Source organism: Patella vulgata, chromosome 4, assembly GCF_932274485.2.
Source record: "Patella vulgata chromosome 4, xgPatVulg1.2, whole genome shotgun sequence".
Classification (NCBI taxonomy): Eukaryota; Metazoa; Mollusca; class Gastropoda; family Patellidae; genus Patella; species Patella vulgata.
In genome coordinates this window covers 26026338-26053994 of record NC_065882.2, presented here as the reverse complement: position 1 = coordinate 26053994, position 27657 = coordinate 26026338, and the positions used below count along the sequence as shown (strand labels likewise).

At 34.4% G+C, this 27657-nt stretch overlaps 3 protein-coding genes across 12 annotated transcripts in view; 2 read left to right on the top strand and 1 right to left on the bottom strand.

The window, feature by feature from the left end:
* Positions 1–7772, top strand: part of LOC126818329 (uncharacterized) — a 45546-nt gene extending 37774 nt beyond the window's left edge. For 3 of the 8 annotated variants that reach the window (XM_050545664.2, XM_050545665.1, XM_050545663.2), the window contains exons 7-11: positions 442–654; positions 1243–1443; positions 2566–2664; positions 3330–3373; positions 6111–7772. In XM_050545664.2, coding sequence (XP_050401621.1) covers positions 442–654; positions 1243–1443; positions 2566–2664; positions 3330–3373; positions 6111–6129 — 576 coding nt within the window. In that variant the 3' untranslated portion in view covers positions 6130–7772. Of the gene's footprint in view, positions 1–441; positions 655–1242; positions 1444–2565; positions 2665–3329; positions 3374–3818; positions 3847–6110 lie in introns of all 8 variants that reach the window. The other 5 variants (XM_050545666.2, XM_050545668.1, XM_050545667.1 and 2 more) reach the window with 5 other exon arrangements.
* Positions 7773–12747: 4975 nt separating this feature from the next.
* On the bottom strand, positions 12748–20880 carry LOC126818335 (uncharacterized). 3 transcript variants are annotated; one of them, XM_050545689.2, is made up of 3 exons: positions 20732–20817; positions 16124–16189; positions 12748–14272 (listed from the first exon to the last, which is right to left on the bottom strand). In XM_050545689.2, exon 3 carries the CDS (start codon positions 14231–14233, stop codon positions 13139–13141), a length of 1095 nt encoding a protein of 364 aa, XP_050401646.1. In that variant the 5' UTR covers positions 14234–14272; positions 16124–16189; positions 20732–20817; the 3' UTR covers positions 12748–13138. The 3 variants fall into 3 exon arrangements, with proteins under 3 accessions (XP_050401646.1, XP_050401644.1, XP_050401645.1); XM_050545687.2 differs by lacking the exon at positions 16124–16189 and having other exon boundaries at positions 20732–20880; XM_050545688.2 differs by lacking the exons at positions 16124–16189; positions 20732–20817 and adding an exon at positions 20297–20462.
* Positions 20881–23522: 2642 nt separating this feature from the next.
* LOC126818332 (propionyl-CoA carboxylase alpha chain, mitochondrial) lies at positions 23523–27614 on the top strand. Its single transcript, XM_050545675.2, has one exon. The coding sequence runs from the start codon at positions 23541–23543 to the stop codon at positions 25713–25715; it is 2175 nt and encodes a 724-aa protein (XP_050401632.1). The 5' UTR covers positions 23523–23540; the 3' UTR covers positions 25716–27614.
* Positions 27615–27657: the final 43 nt, after the last annotated feature.

The window sequence follows — 27657 nt, the reverse complement described above, 5'->3', positions numbered from 1 at the left end:
TGAACCAAATTGAATGAGAGTAGTGTTTAATCTCATGACGTCAAAATTTTTTTATTTGATTTTTACCCCATTAAAACCCCAAAACGACTCAACAACAACAAAAGAAAGAATTCCAAGGAAAATGTTAAATATTTGGGCTACAATATCGATAAACACCTCCTGTTTAAATTTTTCATTAGAGGTGCTTGTTCGCTATGCAATCTCAGCCTCTAATGATTTAAGCGCTATCAAATGGATAAGAATTACAGTCCTCTAAATTCTAAACAGCCGGTGATTATCTCCTAATTAAATCTGATTTGTAATCATATACACAGTGTATTCAGTATCTGACTTAGATGAGGAAGATACACCATGTTGTTTTTTTAAGTGTACCACAAAGACATATCTGTACCATGGTAATATGTTACAAGAATTATTACATAGTGTACTTGTTTTTTACAGGGAAACACAGCTATACACTATGCTGTATCACATTGTAATTTTGAAGTGGTTAGTTTATTATTAGATACAGAGGCTTGTGATATAGACAAACCTAACAAAGCAGGCTATACAGCTTTGATGTTAGCAGCTTTAGCTTCTGAACAAACATCAGAGTTACGTGCTGTTGTACAACGCCTGTTTTCACAAGGAAACATAAATGCTAAAGCTTCACAGGTAATTACTAACTTTCAAACTGCAATAATATGAAAATTATCACAATCATTGTCAACTTCATGTTTAATTTCAGTGATTTACTTTTTGAAAAATGCTTCAACAGTTAGTTGTGCTTTATTAAAACATTGGGGCATTTACCCAGCTAGCTCCCCATCCCCAGTTACCGGTGACATGGGCAAAATATGTATAGCTGTAAGAATAAAGATGTAACAAAAAGTCACAAAATACGTCTTTCATTAAAGAGAAACAATATTTTAAAGAGGCATTATCACATTCAAGAAGGAAATAAAATAATTGATATTATATTAAACGTTAGACTAGCATATAAATTCAAGTCTTTATCTACTTAGATAAAACACAAGGCATGAGCTTCTGTTGGAAGTTTGGAATTTTCAAAAACAATAATATTGGCTACACTGTGTTTGACTCGTTATTAATCTTAAATCATCTGTATCCCAACTATATATGATTTCCCAAATTTTGTATAGTATCAATGTATTATTTTGTAAGAACTGGCACAGATCTCCTATGCACTAATTCCACTTTAGAAATGATAAAAGACAGAGAATCAAAACTTTATCATTACAGGCAGGACAAACAGCATTAATGTTGGCTGTAAGTCATGGCAGAACTAACATGGTACGTTTGCTATTAGATGCTGGAGCAGATGTTAATCAGAGAGATGATGACGGCTCAACAGCCTTGATGTGTGCTTGTGAACATGGTCACACAGAGATTGTTAAGCTTCTACTGGGACAGGTGGACTGTGATGCATCTTTAACTGATAATGTAAGCAGATTTATAATATTAAGCAATTGAAGGTTAATTATACAATTGGCATGATCTGCATCGTACTTGAACATCTTGGATTTATGAATAATTAAAGAATAGATTATATCTTATAGCAAATGATAATTGTATGGAATTAGGAAAACATTCAAATTAGAAAAAATTACAGCATGGTTTGAGTTTAGTTCATAGATAGTATATATGTTTCTTAGAAAAACCTGCATATAAAATCATTGCCATGATAGTACAAATATACAGAGAGGCAATGAAAACGCACAACTGATTGGAGTGGAAGTGATTGTGAGACATAAAATAAAGAAAATGGGGTTTAGCGATCTACTTTTCTGCAGCAACTGGGCTAATGAAGATATGCAATACTTCTCAACGACTTCTAGCTCCTCAAAAGAGTTCTCTGTACACACATCATTAATTCTTTTGTCCCAATCATCCATTTTTAAAAGGGAGGTTGGATGACCAAATGGTTAGCGTGTGCATGTTGTATGATAGAGTTGGTCATTGAGTCAACTGGTATGGTTTCGATTCTCCGGTTGTATGTGACAAGGAGTAGGGTCATCTGTCCAACATTGTGGGTTTTCTCCATGTCCTCTGTTTTCCCCCCTACTACTAAAGACCCCAACGCACAAGCGAACTATTGAAATAAATTGAGCCATATGTTAGTCCCGAAATGACCTTGTTTGTGTCATGTGGATGTTAAACCCCATTTCTCTCTCTCTCTCACATACTTTTTCAAAGTGGTGTGATTTCATACATGAATTTTTAAATGTTTAATTATTTAGTCCACTGAGTTTACTTGGTTATTGACAAAATCTTTATTATTTTGTTTTTGCATGATTATGGTCTTGAAGCTTCTTTCCGTAAATTGCTTTTTTATATAGATTTGTCTTTTTGTTTTTCCCTTGTATGATTCTGTGCCCCAAAAATATTTTATATGAGCATAATAATTAATTCTGTCTTAAAATATTCCAACATGATTATGTATTTTTAATAAAGAATATATATAAATTCAGTCTGCCAGGTACAAGTACAGAATTAAAGGGAATTTGTGTATCGTACATTTGCATGTTTACATATATATTGATGTTGTAATTAACACTTAAACAGGATGGCAGTACCGCCTTGGAAATAGCTATGGAGGCAGGCCACAAGGATATCGGTGTTATTTTATATGCACATCTTAATTTCTCCAAACAAGCATCTCCTGTAAGTTTTGGTTATTTCTTTTTCTGTTTTGAGTTTATTTTTAACACACATCATTTTGAACTCCTTGAGTGTTATCTTTTCTTTTAATTTATTATGACTCGAAGGATAATTTGAGTTGCCTTTTAGTTTACTCTGATATGCTTTATTCTTTTTTTATGTTGTTTTTCCAGCCATTGGGTAATAAGTCCATAAAAAAATATATTCTGTTTCTAGTTTTAAAAGTATGAAATAAAAACTACTTATAGCACATTCATATTTTCCCCTAGTTACAGGATGTAACACAATAAAGAAATTAGACAGAAACAGAAGTGTACCATAGGCAACAATGATAAATAAAATGTTAATAACAATCATTAGTGATACTGAATCAGATTTCTTGGAAGGATTGTCTGAGGACCAGGATTATTTTTTTGTATTACTTGAAATTCAAATTAATATTTTAAACAACAAAACAGTCAAAATTGTGAATTTCACTTATTAATCATGCTGTTGCAGACAGTGCAGTTATGCTGTACCAATAAAGTTTACTTTTACCTCTTTGATTTTATTTGCACATTATTTGTTGAGTTTTACTTTCACTGCTATGATTTATTTATAAGTTATTCCACTTATTATTTAGGAATGGCCTCAGGGTTCACTGCATGGCAAATTATTTTATTTTGTAGGCTATACCTAGAAGACGTAAGAACTCCAATTCCCCAACAAACAGGTAAAATAATGATATAAATTGCATATCAGCTTATATCTTTGTTATTTTGATAAAACTGTCAATCTCTCAAATTAAGCCTGAGTGTACTTTGAAAAAAAAAGGATTGAACAGACATGTTTTGCAAATTCAGCTACTACTTTTGGTATTTTGTCAGAGGTGGGCCAATTTGTTTTTGGCAGTTAAAATTATAATACAGTTACTAGACCTATGTCTGCCTTTCACAGGAGAACATTTTGACAGGGAAATTGTTTTGCTGCATTTTAGGCTATGGGTTCATTTCCACAGTGAAAGTTTATTCAGGAAAATTTTCTTTTTCAAAAGTGCATTTATCTTAGGTTCAAAATGTTTTACTTCGGATCTTTATGTTGGCCATTTTTAAAAACATTATTTGGTTACATTTTAATATTAACATCCTTAAAATCAAATATATCATATTCATTTACAGCTTATAAATACTGACAAGTTTCCAACAGGTTTGATATAAATATTACAAAATCTTCATAATTCCCAGCTAAACATGTGTAGCATGAACAAAATATAACAACATGAATTTTGATAACTATGTATTGAAATTTAAGTAGCCAACATTTTTATTTATTAATCAAATTGTTATTATGTTATGTTTTTGCCATTGTAGCATGTCCCATAAATTAATATTTTATTGCATCAATGTGAAATTTCTATATAGTTTATTTATGCAATATTATCCTGGAAAATAAATTATTCAGTTATTTAACACATTTCTGCTGAGAACAAATAAAATGCTTTCATAGAAATCTATTAATATATAACTTTGTAAATAACCATTCTGACTAAACTGATATTTAAAAAATGATTTTGGACCAGATTTTAGTTCATTCCCAAAATATTTATGGCATTTGCTATTTTATGCCTTTAATCTTCTGTCAGTTCACAAATTCTTTTCAAAATAAAATGGCTTCAGCAAGCTAACAAAGGTTAAATATTTATGACTAATATATTAATAATTCCATATAAGATATGTATATTTTGAATTCTATTTTGTGTATTTTGTAGAAAATAATGTTCTAGTCTTTTATTTTAAGTATTTGTGTCAAACCATCTGTATTGAATTACAAATTTTGAATTTGAATAGCAATATAGAAATAGTAATGCCTGTTGACTTCCTTAATAACCTAATCACAATTTAGGAAAGCATTATTTTTTGGACCAGGACCTGTGTCCCAAGAGCTACTTATCTTATTGTTCTTCATTGGGGCGACCATTGACAGGAAATTTGGCAATGGCATGCTTGTTCCTTAGACAATTGTGCATCGATTGACAGACTTTGATTTTTGATATGATGACACAATTCCAAGATGTTTGCAATGATGTCATGCTCGGTTCCTGGTCCATCCATAGTATGCTGGTTGATCAGTGTTTTTCTGCATTGTTTATTGGGATTAGCAATGTTCTTAATCACTGAGGAAAACAAACTATCTTTCTGTATATCATCCTTCTCTTTCAATACTTTCTTCATTAGCCCAGTTGGTGCAGAAAAGTAGGACGTTAAACTCTATTTCATTTCTTTTTCAATAATCATCATTTCAAAATATAATTATAAACAATATTTTAGATAACTATTTAAAAGGAAATTAAACTTTTTTGATGAAGAAGTCAAAAATAGAAAAGTATATAAACAATTATTTCAATAATTTGCTTTCACTCAATGTCTAGCATTATGATCTAACTCACTCTTTTTTTATATGTGACTTCTCTATAAAAAAAACCCATAGAAAAGTATTTGGTATAGAACATGGTTAATACTAGTGTGAGGGTAAAACATGTTCTGGTACCTAATGTTTAATACTAGTGTGAGAGTAAGCGATATAGAACATGTTCTGGTACCTAATGTACGTGACAAGGAGTAGGCCCCTGTCCACCTCGTGGGTTTTCTCTGGGACCTCCGGTTTCCTCCCACTGCTATGCACAAACGAATTATTGAAATACAACTGATCCATGTGTTAGTCTCGAAATGACCTAGTTTGTTTTGAGTGGACATTTAATACAATGTACTAGTAAGAGATATAGAACATTGGAAGGTTATTTATATATAGTTTCTTTAATAGTGGTTAATGAATCAAAATGGGTGTGGTGTGGAAATAAAGGTTGTAATAATGTGTATGATCAAAATCACTTTCAAATTTGGCCATATTCCCCTGTCACGACACATCATGAATATGCTACTATTGTGTCTAATTTCATTTGGTAGGTTAGTCTCTTGGGGATTATTTGAAAGTATAATCAACGAATAAGTATTAAGTAAGACTAATTCATTTCTTAAATGCATAGGAGTGACAGACAATTAGGACTTTCTGAATTTATAAGTGTTAAGCTTTTTATTGTCGAGAAAATACATGGCTCACACTAATTAAAGAGATTATTCTATCCAAAGTAAAAGTTGAGTTTGGCAATCAGTTTTGGCAGTACACAAACATTTCAAAAAAGAGTTATTTTTGTGTAAACAGCTAATAAGAAAAAGTCTATGAATCCTTTTTGTGTAAACAGCAAATTAGAAATATTATTTCTATGAATCCTAATGTCATACACATAAATCTTGTTGATTTTGCATCTTCATAAAAGATGCCCCTTAGTTGTATTGTCTTGTGTTTGAGTGAGAATTATTGAATCTGCTACTAAATGCAATTTTTAAAATACCAGTTTATAATGGATGAAATTACTCAAATATAAATAACTATGTTTTCATTTTTGATTTCAGAGGTGTTCATCAGCATTAGCAGAATTAAAGGAAACTATGCTGTAACAGTGTGAACTATAATTTAGGGGAGATAATTACCCATAGACAAGTTATATACTGATTTATTAAGTATAGTTGTCATGTATGAAACTTTTGTGCCATGTAATATATTTTACTAGAGTGTATAGATCTAGATAATAAAACAATAATGTAGATATAGCTATAGATATGTATAGACAGACTGTATATCATAGATGGACAGAAGGAATAATTCCTCTCCTAACTCTGTATATTATTCACCCTTCATTTATTTTCTACCTCTTGTAGTACAATTGAGATTAGTTATTCGTAGAGAATTGTGGCAGGTTGTGTCTTTTATTCCTGTTAATTGTACCAGTTTATTTCTGCTAATTGTTCTAAGGTGTTTTTTTTATTCCTGACTATTAATCTAGGTCATTCACATTCTCTTTCAAATGAATATTTTTTTTTTAAAATTTGTTTTATTTGTTACATCTTAAAGTGTTGTGTCTATTTTTGGAAATATTTTTTCTTTATTATAAAATTTCCAATGTAATTTGTCAAGAGAAGTTATTATAGATAAAATTTTAATTGTATATAGTAGCTTAAGATGTAAAGTGCGATAAATATGATATTTTATCTATGTATGTATATAACGAAAGAAATAGTACATGTTAGACGATGTCTGAATACTTGCTATTTTAGGGTTGTGTTGTATATTAAAGTTATTAAATGCCAGAAAATTTTCTTCGTCCTTTTATAATTCCTATGCATTTGTTAACTTATATAAATATATACACCTAATTATAAATATATTTACATTATGCCATTATATTTTTGGGTATTTTAAGCTAATCCCCTATATTCCTGAATGTGTAGTGAGCGAGGAGATAAGTCCAGATTTTCTCTGCTAAAGATGTATGTGAAAACATTAAAATCGTTCAGTGAATTGTTATATGTAGAGTATGTTTGGAAAACTAGACTTTTAATTTTGTCAGGTTGAAAACAAATAGATTCTTATATTTAAGAATTCAGGTTCTTTCGGGTCAAGAATTCAATTTCTGTCAGATTAAGAATTCACTTTCTGTCAGGTAAATAATTCAATTTTTATCAGGTTTTGAATTTAAATTCTGTCCAGTTGAAATCGTTCACTTGGACAAAATTATATTAATGAAATGTGAAATGCATATTAGAACAAGTTCAGTAAGTAAATATTGTAGATCTGTGTCATTCTTATTTTCTAGAAATTAATTTTTTTTTTTGAAGAAATTACATTGAACATTATGAATATTGTTATTAAATGTTTGTCATACACATATAATATAATATAATATAATATAATAGATAAATTTAAGCCTATCTTATATCCATCTAAAATTATATTTAGTTTAATTTCCTTTAAAATCGTTTTATCTCAATACCTTTATAGCTCAGTTAAGTTATAGTTTATAAATTTTATACTATATATTATACATTCTATCTTTAAGTACATAGCAACAATATCCATTATTGGCATTTTATTACAGTAAAGAACATAATAGATACTATTGTACTGACAATACATGGTTTTAGGGATAAACTTGACATAAATATACAATATATTTATAAGCGGCTTACTCATCCATAAAATATGGCATATGGCATAATAAAATGCTTTGAAACTATCGTTTATTGACTTGACTTTTTACTGTAGAATGAATAGTGGGCTTAATGATAAGTTGTGTGTATCCTTTAATCATTGTCTTCTGGCAGGATGTGCCAAATTACTATCAAAGTGAGACAAATGTCCCCCCCCCCCCCACACACACACACATGTTTGATTGAGATAGAAGATCAAAATGTCCATTTAATGAACAAGAGATTGTAATTTAGATTTGAAACTAAGAACATCACCCACAAATAGCCACGAAAGCTTCCGAATTTATATGATGATCAACTTTTGGCTAAAGGTTTGTCATATAGCCTTTATTAGTGACTGTTTGGGAATCACACCTTGATTGAAGTTTGAAACTTATGTTTTAATACCCAAAAATGTTCAATATATCTGTATTGTTTAACTTGTATTACTCACCCAAAATGTACTTCAGAATGTGCCAAATCGCATCTGTTTTTCTAATTTTTCTCGATCGTCTTTTCACCTGTCCCGCCCCTTCCCCTCCCCCCCCCCCCCTCTGCACAAGGTAAATCAGATCCTGACAGCAGCACATAGTGGACAACATGGACACACACTCTTTCATAAAGATAATACACATCAAAATGAAATGAAGGACTCTGAATTTGACTCCTAGAAGATCTTTTTAGTTGGTTTTTATACGCCCACATTGAAATGTGGTCGTATATTGTCGTCGCCCCCGTCCGGCATCCATAATTGCTTGTGGACGCTCTAGAGGCTAAAGTTAATATCCGATTGACTTTAAATTTATACACAGTGTTTAAGGTCATGAGACGAAGAAGCCTATTGATTTTCAGCGATTTCCGATAATTACTTCCAGAGTTATGGCCCTTGATCACTTTGAAAAATCTTGTGGACGCTGTAGAGGTCAAAGTTAATATCCGATTGACTTCAAATTTATACACAGTGTTTAAGGTCATGATAAAAAGAAGCCTATTGATTTTCACCGATTTCTGATACTTACTGCCAGAGTTATGGGCCTTGATCACTTCAAAAAATTTTGTGGACGCTCTAGAGGTCAAAGTTAATATCCGATTGACTTCAAATTTATACACAGTGTTTAAGGTCATTAGATGGAGAATCCTATTGATTTTCAGCGATTTCCGATAATTACTGCCAGAGTTATGGCCCTTGATTACTTTGGAAAATCTTGTATACGCTCTAGAGGCTAAAGTTAATATCCGATTGACTTTAAATTTATGCACAGTGTTTAAGGTCATGAGACGAAGAAGCCTATTGATTTTCAGCGATTTCCGATAATTACTGCCAGAGTTATGGCCCTTGACCACTTTGAAAAATCTTGTGGACGCTCTAGAGGCTAAAGTTAATATCCGATTAACTTTAAATTTATACACAGTGTTTAAGGTCATGATAAAAAGAAGCCTATTGATTTTCACCGATTTCTGATAATTACTGCCAGAGCTATGGCCCTTGATCACTTAGAAAAATCTTGTGGACGCTCTAGAGGCTGAAGTTAATATCCGATTGACTTTAAATTTATACACGGTGTTTAAGGTCATGAGACGAAGAAGCCTATTGATTTTCAGCGATTTCCGATAATAACTGCAAGAGTTATGATCCTTGATCACTTTGAAAAATCTTGTGGACGCTGTAGAGGCTAAAGTTATTATCCGATTGACTTTAAATTTATACACAGTTTGAGGTCATGAGATGAAGAATCATATAGATTTTCAACGATTTCAGATAATTACTACCAGAGTTATGGCCCTTGATCACTCTGAAAAATCTTGTGACGCTCTTGAGGCTAAAGTTATCATCCGATTGACTTCAGATTGGTACACAGAGTTTAAGGTCTTGAGACGAACAAGTATATTGATTTTCAATGAATCTTTATGACTTGAACAGCTAAATCCATGATGTTAAAAGTTTTGTATACTAAACATTAGCATGGGACAGAACTTTATAAAAACCAAACAAATTCTAATGGTTTTCTGATAATTACTTAATGAGTTGTTACTCTTAGATTTTAATGTATTATAAATGTTTCATTACCGAAAAAAGTAAAAATATGCGACAACTCTTGTTGACTGCCCGGACGATATAGCTGCTGTGGGCGTATGTTTCGTTGCCTGGCAACCTATCTTTGAAGACTTGTTTTTGCTTGAATGTAGAATGTAAGGAATAGATAACATGGCATGTAACTTGCTAACCCTAGTTAAAATACAGAGCTATATTTCGTTTTGTTTTTTTATACTTTTGATGACCTCCACTGGGGTAGCGAGAAGTAAAACAGATTTTTAAACTATAAAAAACAAAACGAAATAGGATCTGTGTTTTAATCAGATTGAGGCAGAAGGCTTAGGAAGTAAACCTGGAAATCAGCTATGAAAGTGACATCACAGTCTATAGCTTCCTGTGAACACACATAGAAAAATAAGGTCATGTCTATCTGTTGGTGGTTTAAGGTCTGCTGTTGACTCTATTCAAGATGTGAAATATTTGACCGGGCCTAGCTAAAAATCAAAAATGGATAATCTAGACTTTGTTAGAAAAATTCGGAACTTTAAGTTTGCATAAAATGAAATGAAAATGTCTTTCAGTAGAACGGTGTTGCTACTGTTCATATTAGTTCCTTTCGGGACGGACGAAGTTCACTGAAGCTTTTTTCTGTTCTCAGTAACAATTTTTGACCAAAAATTTCAAACTTGCAATAAAATGGGCTAACATTATTCACTCCCGTAAGAATTGTATTGACAACTACTAAATTATACCTTACAATGGTGCTTCACGCGTTAACCTCCTACTTTTCTGCACCAACCAGATTAATGCAGACGGGACTGTGCGTTATTTGTTATGGTTTGCATAGGGGTAGGTTTACCTTGTAAAAATTAAACGTGAAAGCCGATTGAATTGTGCAACAATTTCGCGAGATAAAAACTAATAGAGGCCAATTGTAGCTCAAACATATTGAAATATACTGGTCAACATTTTAGCTTATATTCTTTACCTATCGTGTATCGCCACTTCACCCTGGTCTCATACTGATAATCATTTCCCCACATTTTATTTATAATTCTTGTGTAACTGTCCCTTGATTTTAAGAAAATCGATAGAGAGGATATCGACAATTTTGATTGTCAGCAAGCGAACTTGGCCGACCAAATAAAACAATCGCCCATAACGGCACTATTGTAGCATGGTTAACGAGTCGATAATCCTCGTTACGGGTGTTTCGTAACTATGAGTTATGTCATATAAACAAATTTTTGTATCACGTGATTTCATGTTAATAGCTACTGCATTAAATATTGAAAACGATAAATCAAACGGAACACCATTATGTTATAATGTTTATAACTATATATATACTATTCAAAAAAAGTAGGGGATATTTGATTTTTAAGTGTTATTAAAGTCACCTAATGAAATTGACGAAGAAACAAATGATAAAATGAAATGAAGTTCACATTCATCGATTTATTCCAAATGATCGTTAGACTAAGTCAGGCACAGACTGACCATTATAAGGGTAAAATGATACCCGGGGTCAAACAGCAAAGTTACCACAGCATCACAACCAAGTCAGTAACGGGTAAATCCTCCTCTGTTTGCCAAACAAGCATTGATCCGACGTGGCATACTCCTAATGAGACGTCTAAGGTCATTTTGGTCCAGATTGTCCCATTCCTGTTGCAACGCAGCAGCAAGTTCTTGGACATTGGCAGGACGTTGTTGACGTTGACGTAACCTCTGTCCAAGCATGTCCCAGACATGCTCGATGGGGGAGAGGTCGGGACTCAGTGCTGGCCAAGGTAATGTGGTGATGTTCTGTTGTTGGAGGTAACCTGTAACGATTCTGGCCCTGTGACATCTTGCGTTGTCATCCTGGAAGATGAAACGGCGGCCATGACGTCGTGCGAACGGCACAACATGGACTGCCAAGATGTTGTCCCGGTAGTACTGGCCTGTAACACGCCCTGCAACAACATGTAAAGCCGTTCTTCCAGCAACAGTGATGCCTCCCCACACCATAACAGAACCACCCCCAAATCGATCATGTCTGATGACGTTAACGTCTTGGAAGCGCTCGTTTCGACGACGCCACACCCTCCTACGTCTGTCCAAAAAATCAACAGTGAACCTTGACTCATCTGAAAACATCACATTGCTCCAGCGTCGATTATCCCAGTGTTGACGATCCCTACACCAACGACGTCTTGCCTGAATGTGATGATCTCTCAAACAAGGGATCACGCGAGGACGTCGGGCGCGAAGGTGACCCCTATGCAGTCGATTCCGAATCGTCTGGCCACTCACTCTCACACCAGTGTCTGTTTGAAGACGAGCGCTGATCTGATTTGCTGTGATGACACGATTTCTCAAGGCCAAGGTACGGATAAATCGATCCTGGGCTTGAGTTGTCGCCCTTGGTCGACCTGAGCGTGGTCTGTCCTGTACAGATTGTGTATCACGGTATCTGGACCATAGCCTGCTTATGACAGACTGAGAAACATTCATCGTCCGCGCCACAACCGCCTGTGTTGTGCCGATCTGTAGCATGCCAAGGACACGTAACCTTTCATTTTGGGTAAGCCGACGCATATCAAAATTTGTTTTCTGGTCACTAAAACAATTAAACTGATGTTTCCACCCTGGAATTCAATGCCACAATGACTGTAACATTCAAAGTCAGAGTCGTGCAAATCTTGGGTTGGACCCCCATGATGATCCCAAGCATCACCTGCATTCCATGCGGTAGCTATTGGTGCGTTTGGGCGTCACATGTAACTGGAAATGTTTCTTCTGTTAGGTTCTATAGTGACTTTTTTCGTAGTCATTTGCATATTTTAGTATTATGCCCCCAAAATCAAATATCCCCTACTTTTTTTGAATAGTATATAATAAGATAATAATCTTGGGACACGCCAAGGCAAAGCTACATAATAGGCGCACGGTGTAAAACAGCGTTCAATACGACCTGTATATCACAAAATTGAAAATTTTTGCAGTGCTGAATGTTTTTAATCCCTTTTTTAAAAAAAACAAAACCACAAACAAATTTTTATCGTTTACGAGTAGCACTTAAAATTTGATATGGACAATTAAACGAAACTATGTAAAACCTATATATATATATATACATCTATATACACACACTATTATATAAGTAATTATATGTGGCCGTAATACTGCAAACCTATATTAATCAGCCTATAATCTCCCCACATGAATAAAAATCGGTAAATAAAACGATATGAATGCTTGTATGGATGTCCAAAATACACAGCTGTACATTTCGGTCTTTTTAAATGGCTGTGAAACAATTAGGCTTCTTCTTTTGGGCCGATTACATAAAATGATGAAAGACATGGTTGTTGATTATGCCAATAAATATATTTTAGTCTACTGTGGACATATCGTAACTACTTTGTCTTTTAAAACGCAATGTTAGCTTTTTCCAAAAATTACCGTCTTTTTGTTTGGGTGAGTGCATTTCTTTATCCTCATCTGTCTGTCTGTTATCGTGGTACAAATCCGGTAAGTCACCATGTCGCGCATGTAGAAATGTCTCATAAGATTTGTTATTAGAATTCATGAAATTATCGGCATCACCATAAACACTAAATTCCATTTCCTCTTTATTATTTTTATCTTTCTTTCCACTGGATGGTCGATCCGCGCCTTTATCGGCGAATTTAGAATCGGCAAAACTAAAATTTCTCAAAGAATTTCGTTTTTGAGTATTGAAATGTTTGTTTGTTTTCTTACTCTCGCGCTTTTGATACTTTCGTTTGACTTCTGTCTTCGCCTTTTTATCGAAGGAGGGTAACGGGTTTCTGGCAGGTGGTCTTTGAGAGTGCCATGTCAGACCTCCATGCTCAAGAATTTCATCATCATCGTCATCCAGAAACTTTGAAAAATCTTCTCCACCGTAATTCCGATGAACGGGTTTAGTAAAATCGACTTTTTCGCGAATTTCTTCATAAAAATTCATCGTTGCTACTTCCTCTTCATAATCAGGAGGCGGAATAACGATACCGTCAATTATTTCAGTCTCGGTCTGAATTTTTCCTAATTCAGTAACCTTATCAAACATTGGATTAGAAGTTTGCAGAGGGTTGGTTTCTTGATTGGAATTAACATCCCCATTGTCCGAAATATCATCGTCTGCTCCTATCGGATGTAACACTATCGGGGTGTTCTTGTCACCGACTATATAAGGGCGGGGTTTGTCGAGAATTTGATTTCCCGTTCTAACTGGAGAGTGTTTTGGCACCGGAACATTGATTTCGTCACTGTCTGAGAGAATCCTTGGTTTATATTGTCCTAGTTTCGTCGGTTTATTATTGGCATTTTGTTGTTTATTTTTGTTTTTCGTTTTGACCATAAAGTTTGATTGACTCTCCTTCGTATCATAATGTAAATGTCCTGATTCTATCTTATCTTTACCAACAAATATATCACGGACATGGGGACCACGTTGGAATGCCATTTTACTTGAATATGACTTTTTTCAGACGTTTATGTTTGCCTGCAAATAAAAAGAGAGAACATGGTTATTTTTATTATAATACGTTTCCCCAAGGTCGATTAGGTAACAGAAGTCTCATTTTCAACCAAAAGTATGATATTTCTTATGACATAGAAAAATTTAATTATAGGGTGAAAGAGATAATATTAAAAATGCTAAGAAAGATATTCTTATATTATGTCGCCAATCGCAAGTTTGTCAGGGGAGTCCATTTAAATACTACAATGGTATCTTAAAAAACGAGTTATTTATAGCGATCTTCCAAAGTGCGGTGAAACAATGAAAATTACAGCTAAATACCTGTCACACATTTTATTTAAAGGACAATGCTATCATCAACTGATGTGACAGAAGTGGTTAAATAAATTCAGATATAATTTTAACATAGAAATCTTTGTCTTGGTTGAAAGATTCCGCAAAATTAGGAGATCCGGTATTGTTACAGACTGAAGTAAAGAATGATAACAGCTACGCAGACGATCTTCGGCTCACTGACAATAATCATCTGATGACGGAAAGATCTCAAATGGACCATGCCTGCTCGAAACCTTCTTGCAATGGCTCTGGTACTCATACCCCGCGAATTGACGCAATGATGCGTTACCGGTGTTCAGGTGTCAATATTGGAATATTATCGTTGTTTCTTCCACGTACATAACTGTACGAGTTGTACTGACCCTAGCTTTATCAAAGCGATATTTCATACCCGATATCAGTACCATAAACTCATAGCTTTCAACATTTCCATTCTAAGTTGTAATCGCGGTGGTGCTCTTTCTGAACAATTTCCCACTACGAGAGCTTATGTTATAGTTTTGTAGATAAATATAATTTTTAATAAATTGAGATTGTTTGGTTTTGATAGTGTTTTAATACACGCGAAATTTCAATTTGTATAGAAAGCCAAAAACATGTTTATGAATATCTTCAAATCGTGATTACGGATCAACTGTATGTTAAAATTATATTTGGAATGTGTTGTAAAATTGGTGGATGACAGCATTGTCGTTTAAGGATGTTGCTTGAATACGGCTAACGTCATAACTTTTACCACAAGTGATAATTCTGACAGTTTAACAACATGTAGAAATAAATTAATAAATTATAAAATGTCCCTTTACTGTCAGATCAAATTTGTATTTATCATTTTTATCGACATAAACTACGCCCAAGATGTTTAAGATGCAGTTAAAGGGAGATAGTGGGGCATGATTAAGCCCATATTCCTGAACTACCGGTGACGAGTATTAACAGTGTGAGTGTATAAAGCTGGCAAAACCATATTGCTCCAGGAATATATGTATTAACAAAGACCAGTGTTAATTGACATCAAATTAAAAGCGAGAATATGTGACAGGTGGCTTATTACCGGGCTTGATATAAACGTACTTTTGATTGCTTGGTGTATTACACTCTCTGTTGGACCTTATTCTAGCCCATGTCGCTTTTGATGCAATATTTTTACATTATAAATTATATTCATGTCGGCCACGTGAAACAATGAAACGATAAATAAGTGGATTTTGTCGAAATGAATCCATTACTAATCTTAATATTCTTGTTAATAAATGGGATTTGTTAGCGTTGCGTTATTATTTTTGCGTAACCCCACTTTAAGCTACATCTCTTACCAACCCTAACGGGTGTGTCCTAACGCATCCTACTATCCATTCACTAAATCACAAAAGAACCCCAGTTAGCTTACCTCTAACTTACATTTATCATATTGCTGGAATATAGTGCATTATTTGTATTCATTCAATATTTTGATAATAAATAGTATATTATTATGTATATAGAGATCAGTCACGTACGTAGATATGAAAGTTAATACAGTGTGTGTGTCTATACCTTTTAACAACCAAAATACTTTCAGCGCGTTTCTTGTTTGTTGAAACACCATTATAGTTCGCTACACTGAAAAAGAAAATCCCCCCCCCCCTCTTTAATATGTTTAGTGGGTGTAAAAAGTCGTATGTTTTTTGCTAATCTGATAGCTTTGTGAGGACTAACATACACGTAGGTATACACTGTCAAAATAATCTATCTGTAATAAATTTTGCAATAGTCTCAACATTTTGGTACACCCTCGTCCCTCATAGAAAAATCCAATTGTACTCTTTCTTTTACAAAATACTTTCTATCATAAACTCGTCTACAAGTACCAAATAAGCTTATAATTCTCTGGTGTTTATGAATTATCAATTTAGTTAATTATTGGAGATAATTCGGTGTCCTTTCTGGGAACAGTAGCACTTGCCCAAATTTGTCTACACGAAGTTGAATAAATCCTTATAAGAGGTGCCGAAGTGCTATTTTCTGGGGGTTGTAGCTTATTCCAACACTAACTACGAAAACTCAGATAGATATTTAATATTATACTTTTAATAAATGAGTGTCCAAAACTGGCTTACGGTCACAATAACGAGATAGGTATCGCTAGGGCGAGCCGGTTACCAGACTCAAGTTACAGTAGAATATAGAATACAAGCTAGGATTAAAATAATTATATAATAATATTTGATCAGAAATGTTAAATTGTACATTGGAAACAAATATCTAAATACAAAAGAAGATATATGGACATAGCAAGAACGCGTGTTAACTATAATTACGTAATATATATCGTTACATTAAGTATAAACCCAAACAGTTAAAAGACCAGAAACATTAGCGAGATATCAATTCGGACATTGGTCAATTGCTATTTTGATTAAAATTAAATAGTAATAAAATATATAGAAAGACACACTATAACAGAGGTTCAGAAGGGGAAGTCACGAATGTACAAATTTACTGCAGTGTTTTAAGCCAGACTGAGCACTATATAGCACTTTTTAAAATGCATTATGTGGAAATCTTTCTATTGATTTTGGATTAAGAAGACGAAGCAGTTAAAAAGCCAACGGACAAGTAAAATCTATTTTACCATCGGTTCAACCACGGTAATAGCCTTCGGAACTAAAGGGCAATGAGTCAAACAAAGGATAACTTTTTTAAGCATTAGTAAAAGTATGCGTTTCGAGAGGTCACATCAGGTGATCTTCCAACATATTCAAGGTCAAGTGCATGGGAACCTGACCTGTGTTCATTTATTTCATGGTCAACAAAACCTTCACAAAAGAATTCCCTGGTCAAATGGTTATGAATATTGCAATGTTTATCAACACAATTTTATGCTAATTTAAAACTATAGATACCCGGCTTTTACATGGATTGAATTTTGAAAAGGACTAAATACTGACAATAATGTTCAGCACTACACTTTCCAATTTAAAGACATTTTGAAACATTTTGCTTCACAAATCGCACGGTCATCGTAACAAGAGACACACGGTATCTTTTTACATGTTCATTTCATTTATTTGACCACGTACATGTGACATGTTTAACGTATTGAAATACACTTTAATTCAAATAAATACAAAAGGCGAAAATGAAAAGATGTTGTTCATAAAGGTCTTTTAATTGTGTTTCCTCTGTTATTCTTGTTTAAAGATTGAACCCTTTTGTAAGGAAAAACACTTTACTTAGGTTTTAAGACATGTTCTCCTCCCTCCCTTTCTTTCTACCCTTTATAACTTTGGAGATCTGTGGCTGTCGGCAAACACATTTCGATTTGTGGTGATTTGAATATACAATTTTATTTTATGATCAGCAGTGGAATACCGCGTTTTATCAGTGAAATAAAAGTGTTATTCCACTGGCTAGTTGTTTTTACTTAAAATGATTGTAAAATCATAAAATAAATAGAACATTTGTCATTTTGTCGTGAATAACATATTTTATTTCATCTCTAAGCAAGAAAACGTTTATATTTTCACTCATGCTACGCATTCGTGAAAATATAAGTTTTCTTGCTTCTCGATGAAATAAAATATGTTATTCACTCTAAAACGACAAATATCCTCTATATACTGAGGGTAATCAAATTCCAATTTCGTATACGATAGTTTGTAATAATTCACCAGATGCTCATGAACAATGTAAGCAAGCCAGTTCTTGTAGTTTGGATATACTGATCGGGTTTATATTGTTATTTTGATTATAAAATTAACTGCATTTATTTTCTCTTTAAATGTTACACTGTTTGACATCTTGCGTTCCGTGTTTAAGTATTAAAAAAAGAGTTATGAGATATGGATATATAAATATTGCCCAATCTATAAAATCTAGTGTTTTGAAAAGCCACTCCCTAGAAAATAAAGAGCAAAATGTCATTCAAGATGATTTGTATAGCTAGTTTGGTGGCTTACATTCATAATATTCTGATATTAATATGACTATAAAATGAACCATAAAACAATCGGCTTATTAATATTTAGATATTATAGGATTAATCTATTATTATTGAGAACAATCGGTTTAAAGTGGCACAGGTATACATATAACTGGAACAGCAGATTATAAAATCATATTCGGCTATCTTTCAAATTTTGAAATTGAACTTTTAAAAGAATTATATTAGTCATCGAAATATCGCGACCTGAAAATAACGCGTCGTCGTGGATCTCGAGTCTTATCCAAATTCGGAATATTTCTATTTATAAAATAATAAATGCCTCCCTTGAACAAAAATACATACATAAAACCAATATGAATATTCGAGAATGGTGAGGTTCAGTTTTCTCAATATTTTCACAACTGAATAAATGTGAATTTAAAACGTTAGTTGACATGATATTGCTGGACATCTGCTCCTCTAACCTAGTGGACAAAACTAAATGGCATGGCTGCCTATATAATGGTCCGACAATCAGGTAAAACGTCCGACAAGTTTTGGCTCAATACGACCTACTTTAATTTCATAAAAATGCAAATTCGTCGCAACATTGATAATCCTCGCAGGTCCCAGTCAGTATTTTGTTTGGCTAACACATTATAGAAATGTAAAATTCCCACCAAGGATACATTTTTTGAGTTTATCTACTGTTGCTTTCTTTAACATAATTTAATAGTAAACAAGGGCTATCAATAGAAGATCGTATGTAACTAACGTTCGAAAAATAAATGTTAGTTGAATAGAAGATGTGATAATTTTGGAATGTCATATGAGAATACATCTCTAGGATATTGTAATGAAAAATCAATTATTCATTATTGTTTCGTTTATAAAATATTCATAGGCTATATGGGCTATAAGTTATTTTCCTATATGTGTTGACATGTAGTTTTACAAGATAACCATTAGTAAATCAATAATATTCTCGCTATACACTAACAGTAAAATACAATTTAAAATTACAACAACAATAATGGAATGGAACTGGGTTGTTCGCCCTTTATTTACAGACGGTAATAGTTATTTCTATGGTGTGCAATACTAAAGGGTTGGAGGAGATTTTACCGAATAGTGGCGTTTCCTCCTACTCTTCTTCGAATTCCAACCCAATCTTGTTTTTTCGTACAATCCGAACGACTAGACACACTTTCCTTGACAGCTCAGCAAGCGCCACCTTTTCAAGTTCTTTTTGAATGAATGATAAGTGTTTTGGTGTTTCCCCGTCTTCAATGGCCCAGTATAGGAGCAGAACAGTAGGACGTTAAACCCCATTTCATTTCGTTTTGGTGTTCTAGAAATGATGTAAATGGTCGCCTTTAAAGTCCACTTCCATTCTAGAAAGAGTAATAAGCTCCCTATATAATACCAAGATATAATATACCCAATTTACCGGTTGTCAATCGCCAACAAATATATCGATTAACTGATGTATTTTCGGCTTGGTTTATAGATTTTCCTTGCTCACTTGCAAACATGTATACATTTGCAATATCACATTATTGCCACGAAAAAGAGTATGTTTACTTCTTGATCCCAAAGGTGTAAGCAACAAAACGAAAAAAGAAAAATAACTGAAGAAAAATAGCATTTGAAAACATCACAGAAAATCGAAACTGTATTATGTAATGTCACTCAAAATATTATGTGTACTGTCATTGTTATGTTCACTACATGAAATATGGCGACTAGATTTCTTACTATTCAGAGATTTAATGTCATTTCGTTGATATAACAATACTCACGTGTTAACCTATGTTTTTACTGTTCGCAAATATCCTCTGTGTGTAAAATTATATTTCAATGAATTTCAGGTTACATATACACCTATTGTACTGAACTTTATAATCCCCACGCCTACATTGTAATATAACACCAGGTAGCCTAACATAAATAGGGAATGGGGCCCTACTTTATCTGTGTACATAACTCCGCTGTCTACTGTTTGACATAACAGTTCGGGTTAAACTTCTCCTTGTAACATACAGTCCATATCAATAGTATACATAAATCATATTGTATTATATATAATATATAATAATATACAATCTGAACAAGGTGCACTGATTTGGCATTCAGATAAGACGACTATAAATATATACACCTGAGAAACTCCATCTGTATGCAATTGTATTTAAAAATAGTGCATAGTTATTTTAATAACTATTCCATATATTTACCTGTTCGTTATTCTGTAGTCCTATCTCATTATAGATTCTTAAATCATAACCAATAACTCATACATGTAACTCTAACCTCGACACAATATAATATATTATAATACGCTCCAGTACTTGAACCGGTTCTCTTATACATGTCTCCACCTGACGTCATTATATATTGCCATTGTAAACTAACCAAGCATAGCGAAGCCTGTACAATTATTGGAATATAACATATATATAGAACAGTATCTATTGATAACTAACCATGTATGACAAGACATTTCAGATACACCATACGTTTATACATCACACCTATAAACACTTTAATCCTGTTTTTTTTGTAAACAAAATCTTAAAGCCACTGATCTTCATTTGCATTTATCAGACAATGTCTATTTTTTCACGGCTTAATAATCCTCGCTAAAATGTACTGAAATTGATTATTCAATATTTAATTAAGAAAATAAAACCAAAATACGAACTTAGATTTAATCGGATTAAAAAGATGCACATCTAAATATGCACATAATTATATCTGGCGCTGGTTCGGTTATATCGTCTGCTGATGATGCCTGTTGCGACATTTTCAATTCATCATGGCGTCTTCGTAACTACTGAACGGAATTGAACCATTTTTTGACTGGTATTCCTTTTACAGATCCAATAGGTCTATTGTAGTTGGAAAAGAGTCATATTCTCTCCAATGACCACCAGTGGCTTTAACGTTTCTATATAATATTTTGAAGCACCCGTTTTAAAATGCACCAACACCTACCATACACCCGATTATGTGCAGCTCATTAACCATTGCTTCAAACATTGGGGCTGTGTGTGTGGGTGTGTGTGTGTGTGTGTGTCTGGGTGTGGCGGGAGGGGGGGGGGCAAGGTTCAGACAATGCAGGGCGTGCCTCTAGACAAAACAATCAGTGCTTTGAAAATCCGAAATCCGTGTGTGAATTTTTTTTGTAACCATGTGAATCCGAGAAGATTGTATCGGGAAAATGAGCTATGATTAATCATCGACCACTTTCGATTTTTGTTTCAAAAGTTTTGTATTGTTGACCATTTCCCACAACCACGTCAGGTGCAGGCATAGGCGTACGGGATCGATGACAGCAAGGGGGGGGGGGCAGAACGCGATATGCCCAAAAACAATTTCGGGTTTACAGAGAGCGCCGGTCTTCCTTGAGAGGCGAAGAGAGCGGAGCTTACCTTGCCCCCCCCCCCTCAGGTGGCTGACTCGAATTCCAATCAATCGTTTACAGTCCACGAAGACGGGACCGTTGGGAGAAAAGTTTGAAAATTTAACTGCCACAAACGCGTTTTCCTGCTATTCCAGACTGTGAATACAGCAACTTCAATTTGGTCCAATATTCCCAACCTGGCTGACCGGAATTCCAAACAACCAATCAATCGTCGCTGGGTTCGGGGGTATACCCTCCCGGAGAAAATTTTGAAAATTTAACCACCGCAAATGCGTTTTCTGCTATTCTAGCACGTGTAAACTCCAAAAGTATCCAATGGTTTTGTAACCGAAATCCCACTCTGAATTCCAACCATCCAATCAGACTGTTGCAGCTGCATTCACAAATAATAATCGATGCCCGAAAAATGTCGCACAAAGTAGAGTGACTCCAGGCAACATTTTTTAACCCATAGTCAACTCTGTACAAATTCGTGGCATTCAATTAAAAGAAAAGTAAAATTAGTGTTATATTAGGGCTCGATAACAGTAAGGGAAGCAAAACTAGAAATGCCCGAAAAAATTTCGGGTTTACAGACAGCGGCGCCGGTTTTCTTCGAGAGGCGAAGAAGCGGAACCGACCTTGTATGGACCCCGCAAGACAATTTTGGAATATTTGACAGCCGCAAACGCGTTTTCCTGCTACTCCAGCCCGTAAAATTAGTGTTTTATTAGATTTCGGGCACTTTATTTTGCCAAGAAGATGAAATAAATTTTTGTTTTCACTTTACCCGTCTGCCCGAAAAGTCAGCTTGCCCGAAAGTTAGGGGGGCAGCTGCCCCCCCCCCCCCCCTGCCCCCTGGCTCGTACGCCTATGGGTGCAGGTGACAGTGAAGGCTCGTTTGCCCTTGGATCGATTTTGGATGTTACTTTGGACTGTTAATGATACTGTCACGCGGTTAGGCTATAAATATAAATATGTTAATAATGTTATATTTTGGTTATCGGATATCAAATTCTGGAATTTTTCATAACCCCAATAAAACCTTAAAATAGGCCCTGGGACAACGTCAAGTTTGCGTGAGTATTACTATAGAATTTTATAAAATCAGACGTCTAGAGACAATATTTCTGGTCATGTAGGTGCATAGGGCCTACGTGGAGTGGGGCCAAAACGGCGGCAATGTTATGAACAGTGCGGGGTACAGATTATCTCCCTTGGCGCACTAAGACAATCAAAAAGGCCTCCACAAGCTTTCCCCGCTATTTATGGAAGCAGCTATACCCACTGATCTATACACTACACATACATATATATAGATCAGTGCTTATATCTTTAAAATGTCTGATCAGTCCTCAAAAAACTTAAACTTGCCTTACAAAATCCAGATGGGTATGCGTCTGTTAGCAAGTCCTTCTCTAGTTTCATACCGATAATTTATTTGTTTAATTTAATGGACAATGCCGGTGACTTTCTGTTTTCATTCTTTCGGAAATTTATTTATGTGTTTAATTATGGACATCTTTAAAAATTCAAGTTCATCGACAAGAAAAAATGACCTTCACCTAACACAAAAGGTCATTAAAATTGCATGGTTAAAGGGAGATAAATCCGGGAAAAGGTCAAGGGCGAACAGCAAAATGGCAGCCAATTTTGCATTTTGCAGCCCAGTGAGAAGTTATAAATTATCTAGAGGATTTGGAGGCAGGTTATTGTCAATTCAAACATTATGGACGAGAAGCCTTTATACGACAGGTTCACTGACAAGCAAAGATTTGTACTGGAATGATCGTTACAATGAAAACGAAAAACAGTTCGATAAAATTCTAATCGCTAATCGTGGAGAAATCGCCTGTCGTGTCATGAAAACATGTCAACGATTGGGAATAAAGACGGTAGCAGTTCATAGCGATGTCGATTCCTTGTCAGTGCACACACGTATGGCTGATGAGAGAATTTGCATTGGTCCAGCACCTACAAGTCAGAGCTATTTGCAAATGGAAAAGATTCTTGATGCAGTGAAATTAACGGGAGCACAGGCGGTCCACCCTGGATACGGTTTCTTGTCGGAGAACACTAAGTTTGCTGCAGAATTAGCAAATATTGGAGTACAATTCATTGGACCAAATAGTAAAAGTATATTTGACATGGGTGATAAAATTGAAAGTAAACGTATTGCAACTAAAGCTGGGGTTAATATGATACCAGGTCATGATGGAGTTGTAGAAAATGCTGATCACTGTGTTCAACTTGCTAATGAGATAGGTTATCCTGTCATGATAAAAGCTTCAGCTGGTGGAGGAGGTAAAGGAATGAGGATAGCATGGAGTGATGAAGAAACTCGTCAAGCTTTCCGACTGTCTTCTCAGGAAGCCAAGTCTAGTTTCGGCGATGATCGAATGTTGATTGAGAAGTTTATTGATAACCCTCGTCATATTGAAATCCAAGTTTTGTGTGACCAACATGGTAACGCTTTGTGGTTGAATGAACGTGAATGCTCCATACAAAGGAGAAACCAAAAAGTTATAGAAGAGGCACCAAGCACATTTGTAGATCCAGCTATGAGAAAAGCTATGGGTGATCAGGCGGTTCAAATGGCCAAAGCTGTTGGTTATGATTCTGCAGGAACTGTAGAATTTCTGGTAAATTCTAAGAAGGAATTCTTCTTTTTAGAAATGAATACCAGATTACAAGTTGAGCATCCTATATCTGAGTGCATCACTGGCATTGATATTGTCCACCAAATGATAAGGTCAGCAAAAGGTCATAAATTATTGCATAAACAAGAAGATATTCCTGTTGATGGTTGGGCTTTTGAATGCAGAGTGTATGCTGAAGATCCTTACAAGAGCTTTGGAATGCCTTCTATAGGACGCCTTTCTCGTTACCAGGAACCATTACACATTCCAAATGTCCGATGTGACAGTGGCATCCAAGAAGGAAGCGAAATCAGTATTTATTATGATCCAATGATCTGTAAGCTCGTTACATATGGTACTAATCGAATAGAGGCTCTAGATACCATGAAGAAAGCATTAGATTCTTATGTGATAAGAGGTGTAACACATAATATACCTTTATTAAGAGACATAATTACTGAGCCAAAATTTGTTGCTGGTGATATCACCACTAAATATCTACAACAAGTGTATCCAGATGGATTCCAAGGAAAGAAACTCTCAGACCAAGAAACAACTGAGTTAGTAGCCCTCTCAAGTGCTCTTTACATCTCGGATGAAATAAGATCCAGACAGTTTACCAATGGAAGCAAATTACAGGCCTCAACCGATATTGAATCAAAATGGGATCTGTCAGTCAATCTTGTTAATGAAATATATAAAACAACGGTGGAGAAAATTACAAATGGATTTCAAGTTCATGTTGGAAACAGCACCGTGAATATTGATGGGCAGATGATGTTTCACTCTCCACTGATTGAAACCACAGTAGATGGCAAACCCAGTCAGCTTCAAATTAGTAAACGGGCTCGTGGTGGACACTACAATTTACGTTTTCTAGGAACTGTTTTCCCTATAACAGTACTCAATAACTTTGCTTCTGAAATGATGAAATTGATGCCAAAGAAGAAAGAAATTGATATAAGTACTGTCGTGTTAGCTCCCATGCCAGGAATGTTAAAATCAGTCTCTGTAGAAGCTGGACAAAAGGTAGGAGAGGGCCAAGAGGTTTGTGTTCTAGAAGCAATGAAAATGCAAAATAGCTTAACCGCAGCTAAAAGTGGGGTTATTAAAAAAGTGAACTATAAAACTGGAGAAACTGTTAGTGAAAATGATGTTATTATTGAACTTGAATAAAAATAGAAAGATGTAGACAAAAGATTACATATTGTATGCGAGATAAGCTGATGATGTAAATAATTTACATATTATCAAGCCTGGAAATAAGACACCTGTCACAGACAATGTCAGGCACAAATTCTGGCTTTGTTGGAGATATTCCCTCTGGTGCCTGTCACTGATTTTTTCAGTGCTTTTATTGATAACCATAGGTCTTAATACATGCCCTGAGCAGTTAGTGCCACCTGACATTTTGAAACATGTCAATAAAACACTGAACAAAACAAAAGACAAAATTTATATGGTTATTTCCAGGCCTGTATAATTATGATGAATTACCTGGTAGACATGTACAGTATTCATATACACAATTTCAAATTTAAAGTGCTTTTGGAAAAGAACACTAGTTTTATGTACATATGTAATTATCTTGCTATTACAATATTTACATGTGAATTTAAAAAACTTTTTGTATAATTTGTATTTATTCTTTGTAATTAATAAAAACAAGCATAGAGGGAAATTGGGTTTAACATCCACTAAACACAAAATGTAGGTTATATTAGGACTAACATAATGATATATCTTTATTTCAATAATTCATTGCTCAGCAGTGTGGGAAAACCTGAGGACCCAAAGGAAACCTTTGTGTACATGTATGAGGGGTGATGGATGCCTCAACTCTTTGTCTCGTACATGTCTGGGGTGGACTCCACCATAGACCTTATGATTTAAACGCAAACCAGTGCATGTATTTAGTCCACTCAGAAAATTAATGATTGATTTTGTGGTTAATCATTTAAACACAGAATCTTCTAATTTATCAAAAGGACTTAATTAATTTGAGAAAAGGATCATTCGAACATCTTTATTTATGCACATTCCCGGTAAATATGACAAAACTGATTCTTGAGATTAAGAGATATAATTCTATGGATCAATGTCTCACAATTATTGTTGGTTAACAGTAGTATGTATAATGGTGTGTAATAAATATCTACAATGTTGTGGTGCAGCTACATTTGATAAGTTTATTTTCTTTAGTATACAATATCAACATGTAGCTAAGTGTGTGCATTGAAGTTTCTATTGTTAATATGTCAGAGATTATATATGTTATTTGGATTCATTGTAACATGAATTTAAGGAAAAATAATTACGGGTAGTACCTATATACTACATGTATATAAAAACATATAGTAAATAAATAATAGACTTTGACTAGATTTTTTTTAAAACTTGCATTGCAAAAGATACAATTGTGTTCCTAATAATGTTGAAACACAGATACGGTTTTTAATCTTTGCCCTGTGAAACGACATGTATGACCTACTCTCTTTTCCATTTTCAATACTTTAACATGCTTCCATTCAAATAGTTTAAAAGAGACGTCATTTTTCCCATTCAGCATCACTGACAAGGGGAAACCATGTCTTAGAAAACTTTCTCGGCAAACACCGGCATTGAAACCCAGGACCTCTAGCTTAGTGAGCTAGTGCCTTACTAACTGCACCACAGTGGATTCCGTGATGAAATATATACAAATTATTGTAAACTGAAGCTGCTTATTACTTAGTATTGGTTGATTTGAATAGTGTTTGGTCAACTATGTTTTTTAGTAAGATAATTCTTGATTATGTCTATATTTGTCATTTATTCCAAATGCCCTCACACAAGAAAATGAAATGGAGTTTAATATCCTTCTGTCCAGCTCCAGCACCATCCAGGCTAATGAAGATGGTGTGCAGTGAGTTAAATTTTGTCCTGACAGATGCACTTCAACCTACTAGAGTTCAGTCAGATTAAAAAGAGGTCCATGAAAAGATTTTAGAGATTATAGTAGCATTAGCTCGTTCATATCGTCTCCAGACGATCCTGGATGTTGACCAATTTTCAATTAGTAAACACTGAACAGATTGAACCATTTTTAGACTGATATTCCTAATAGAGATTCAACATT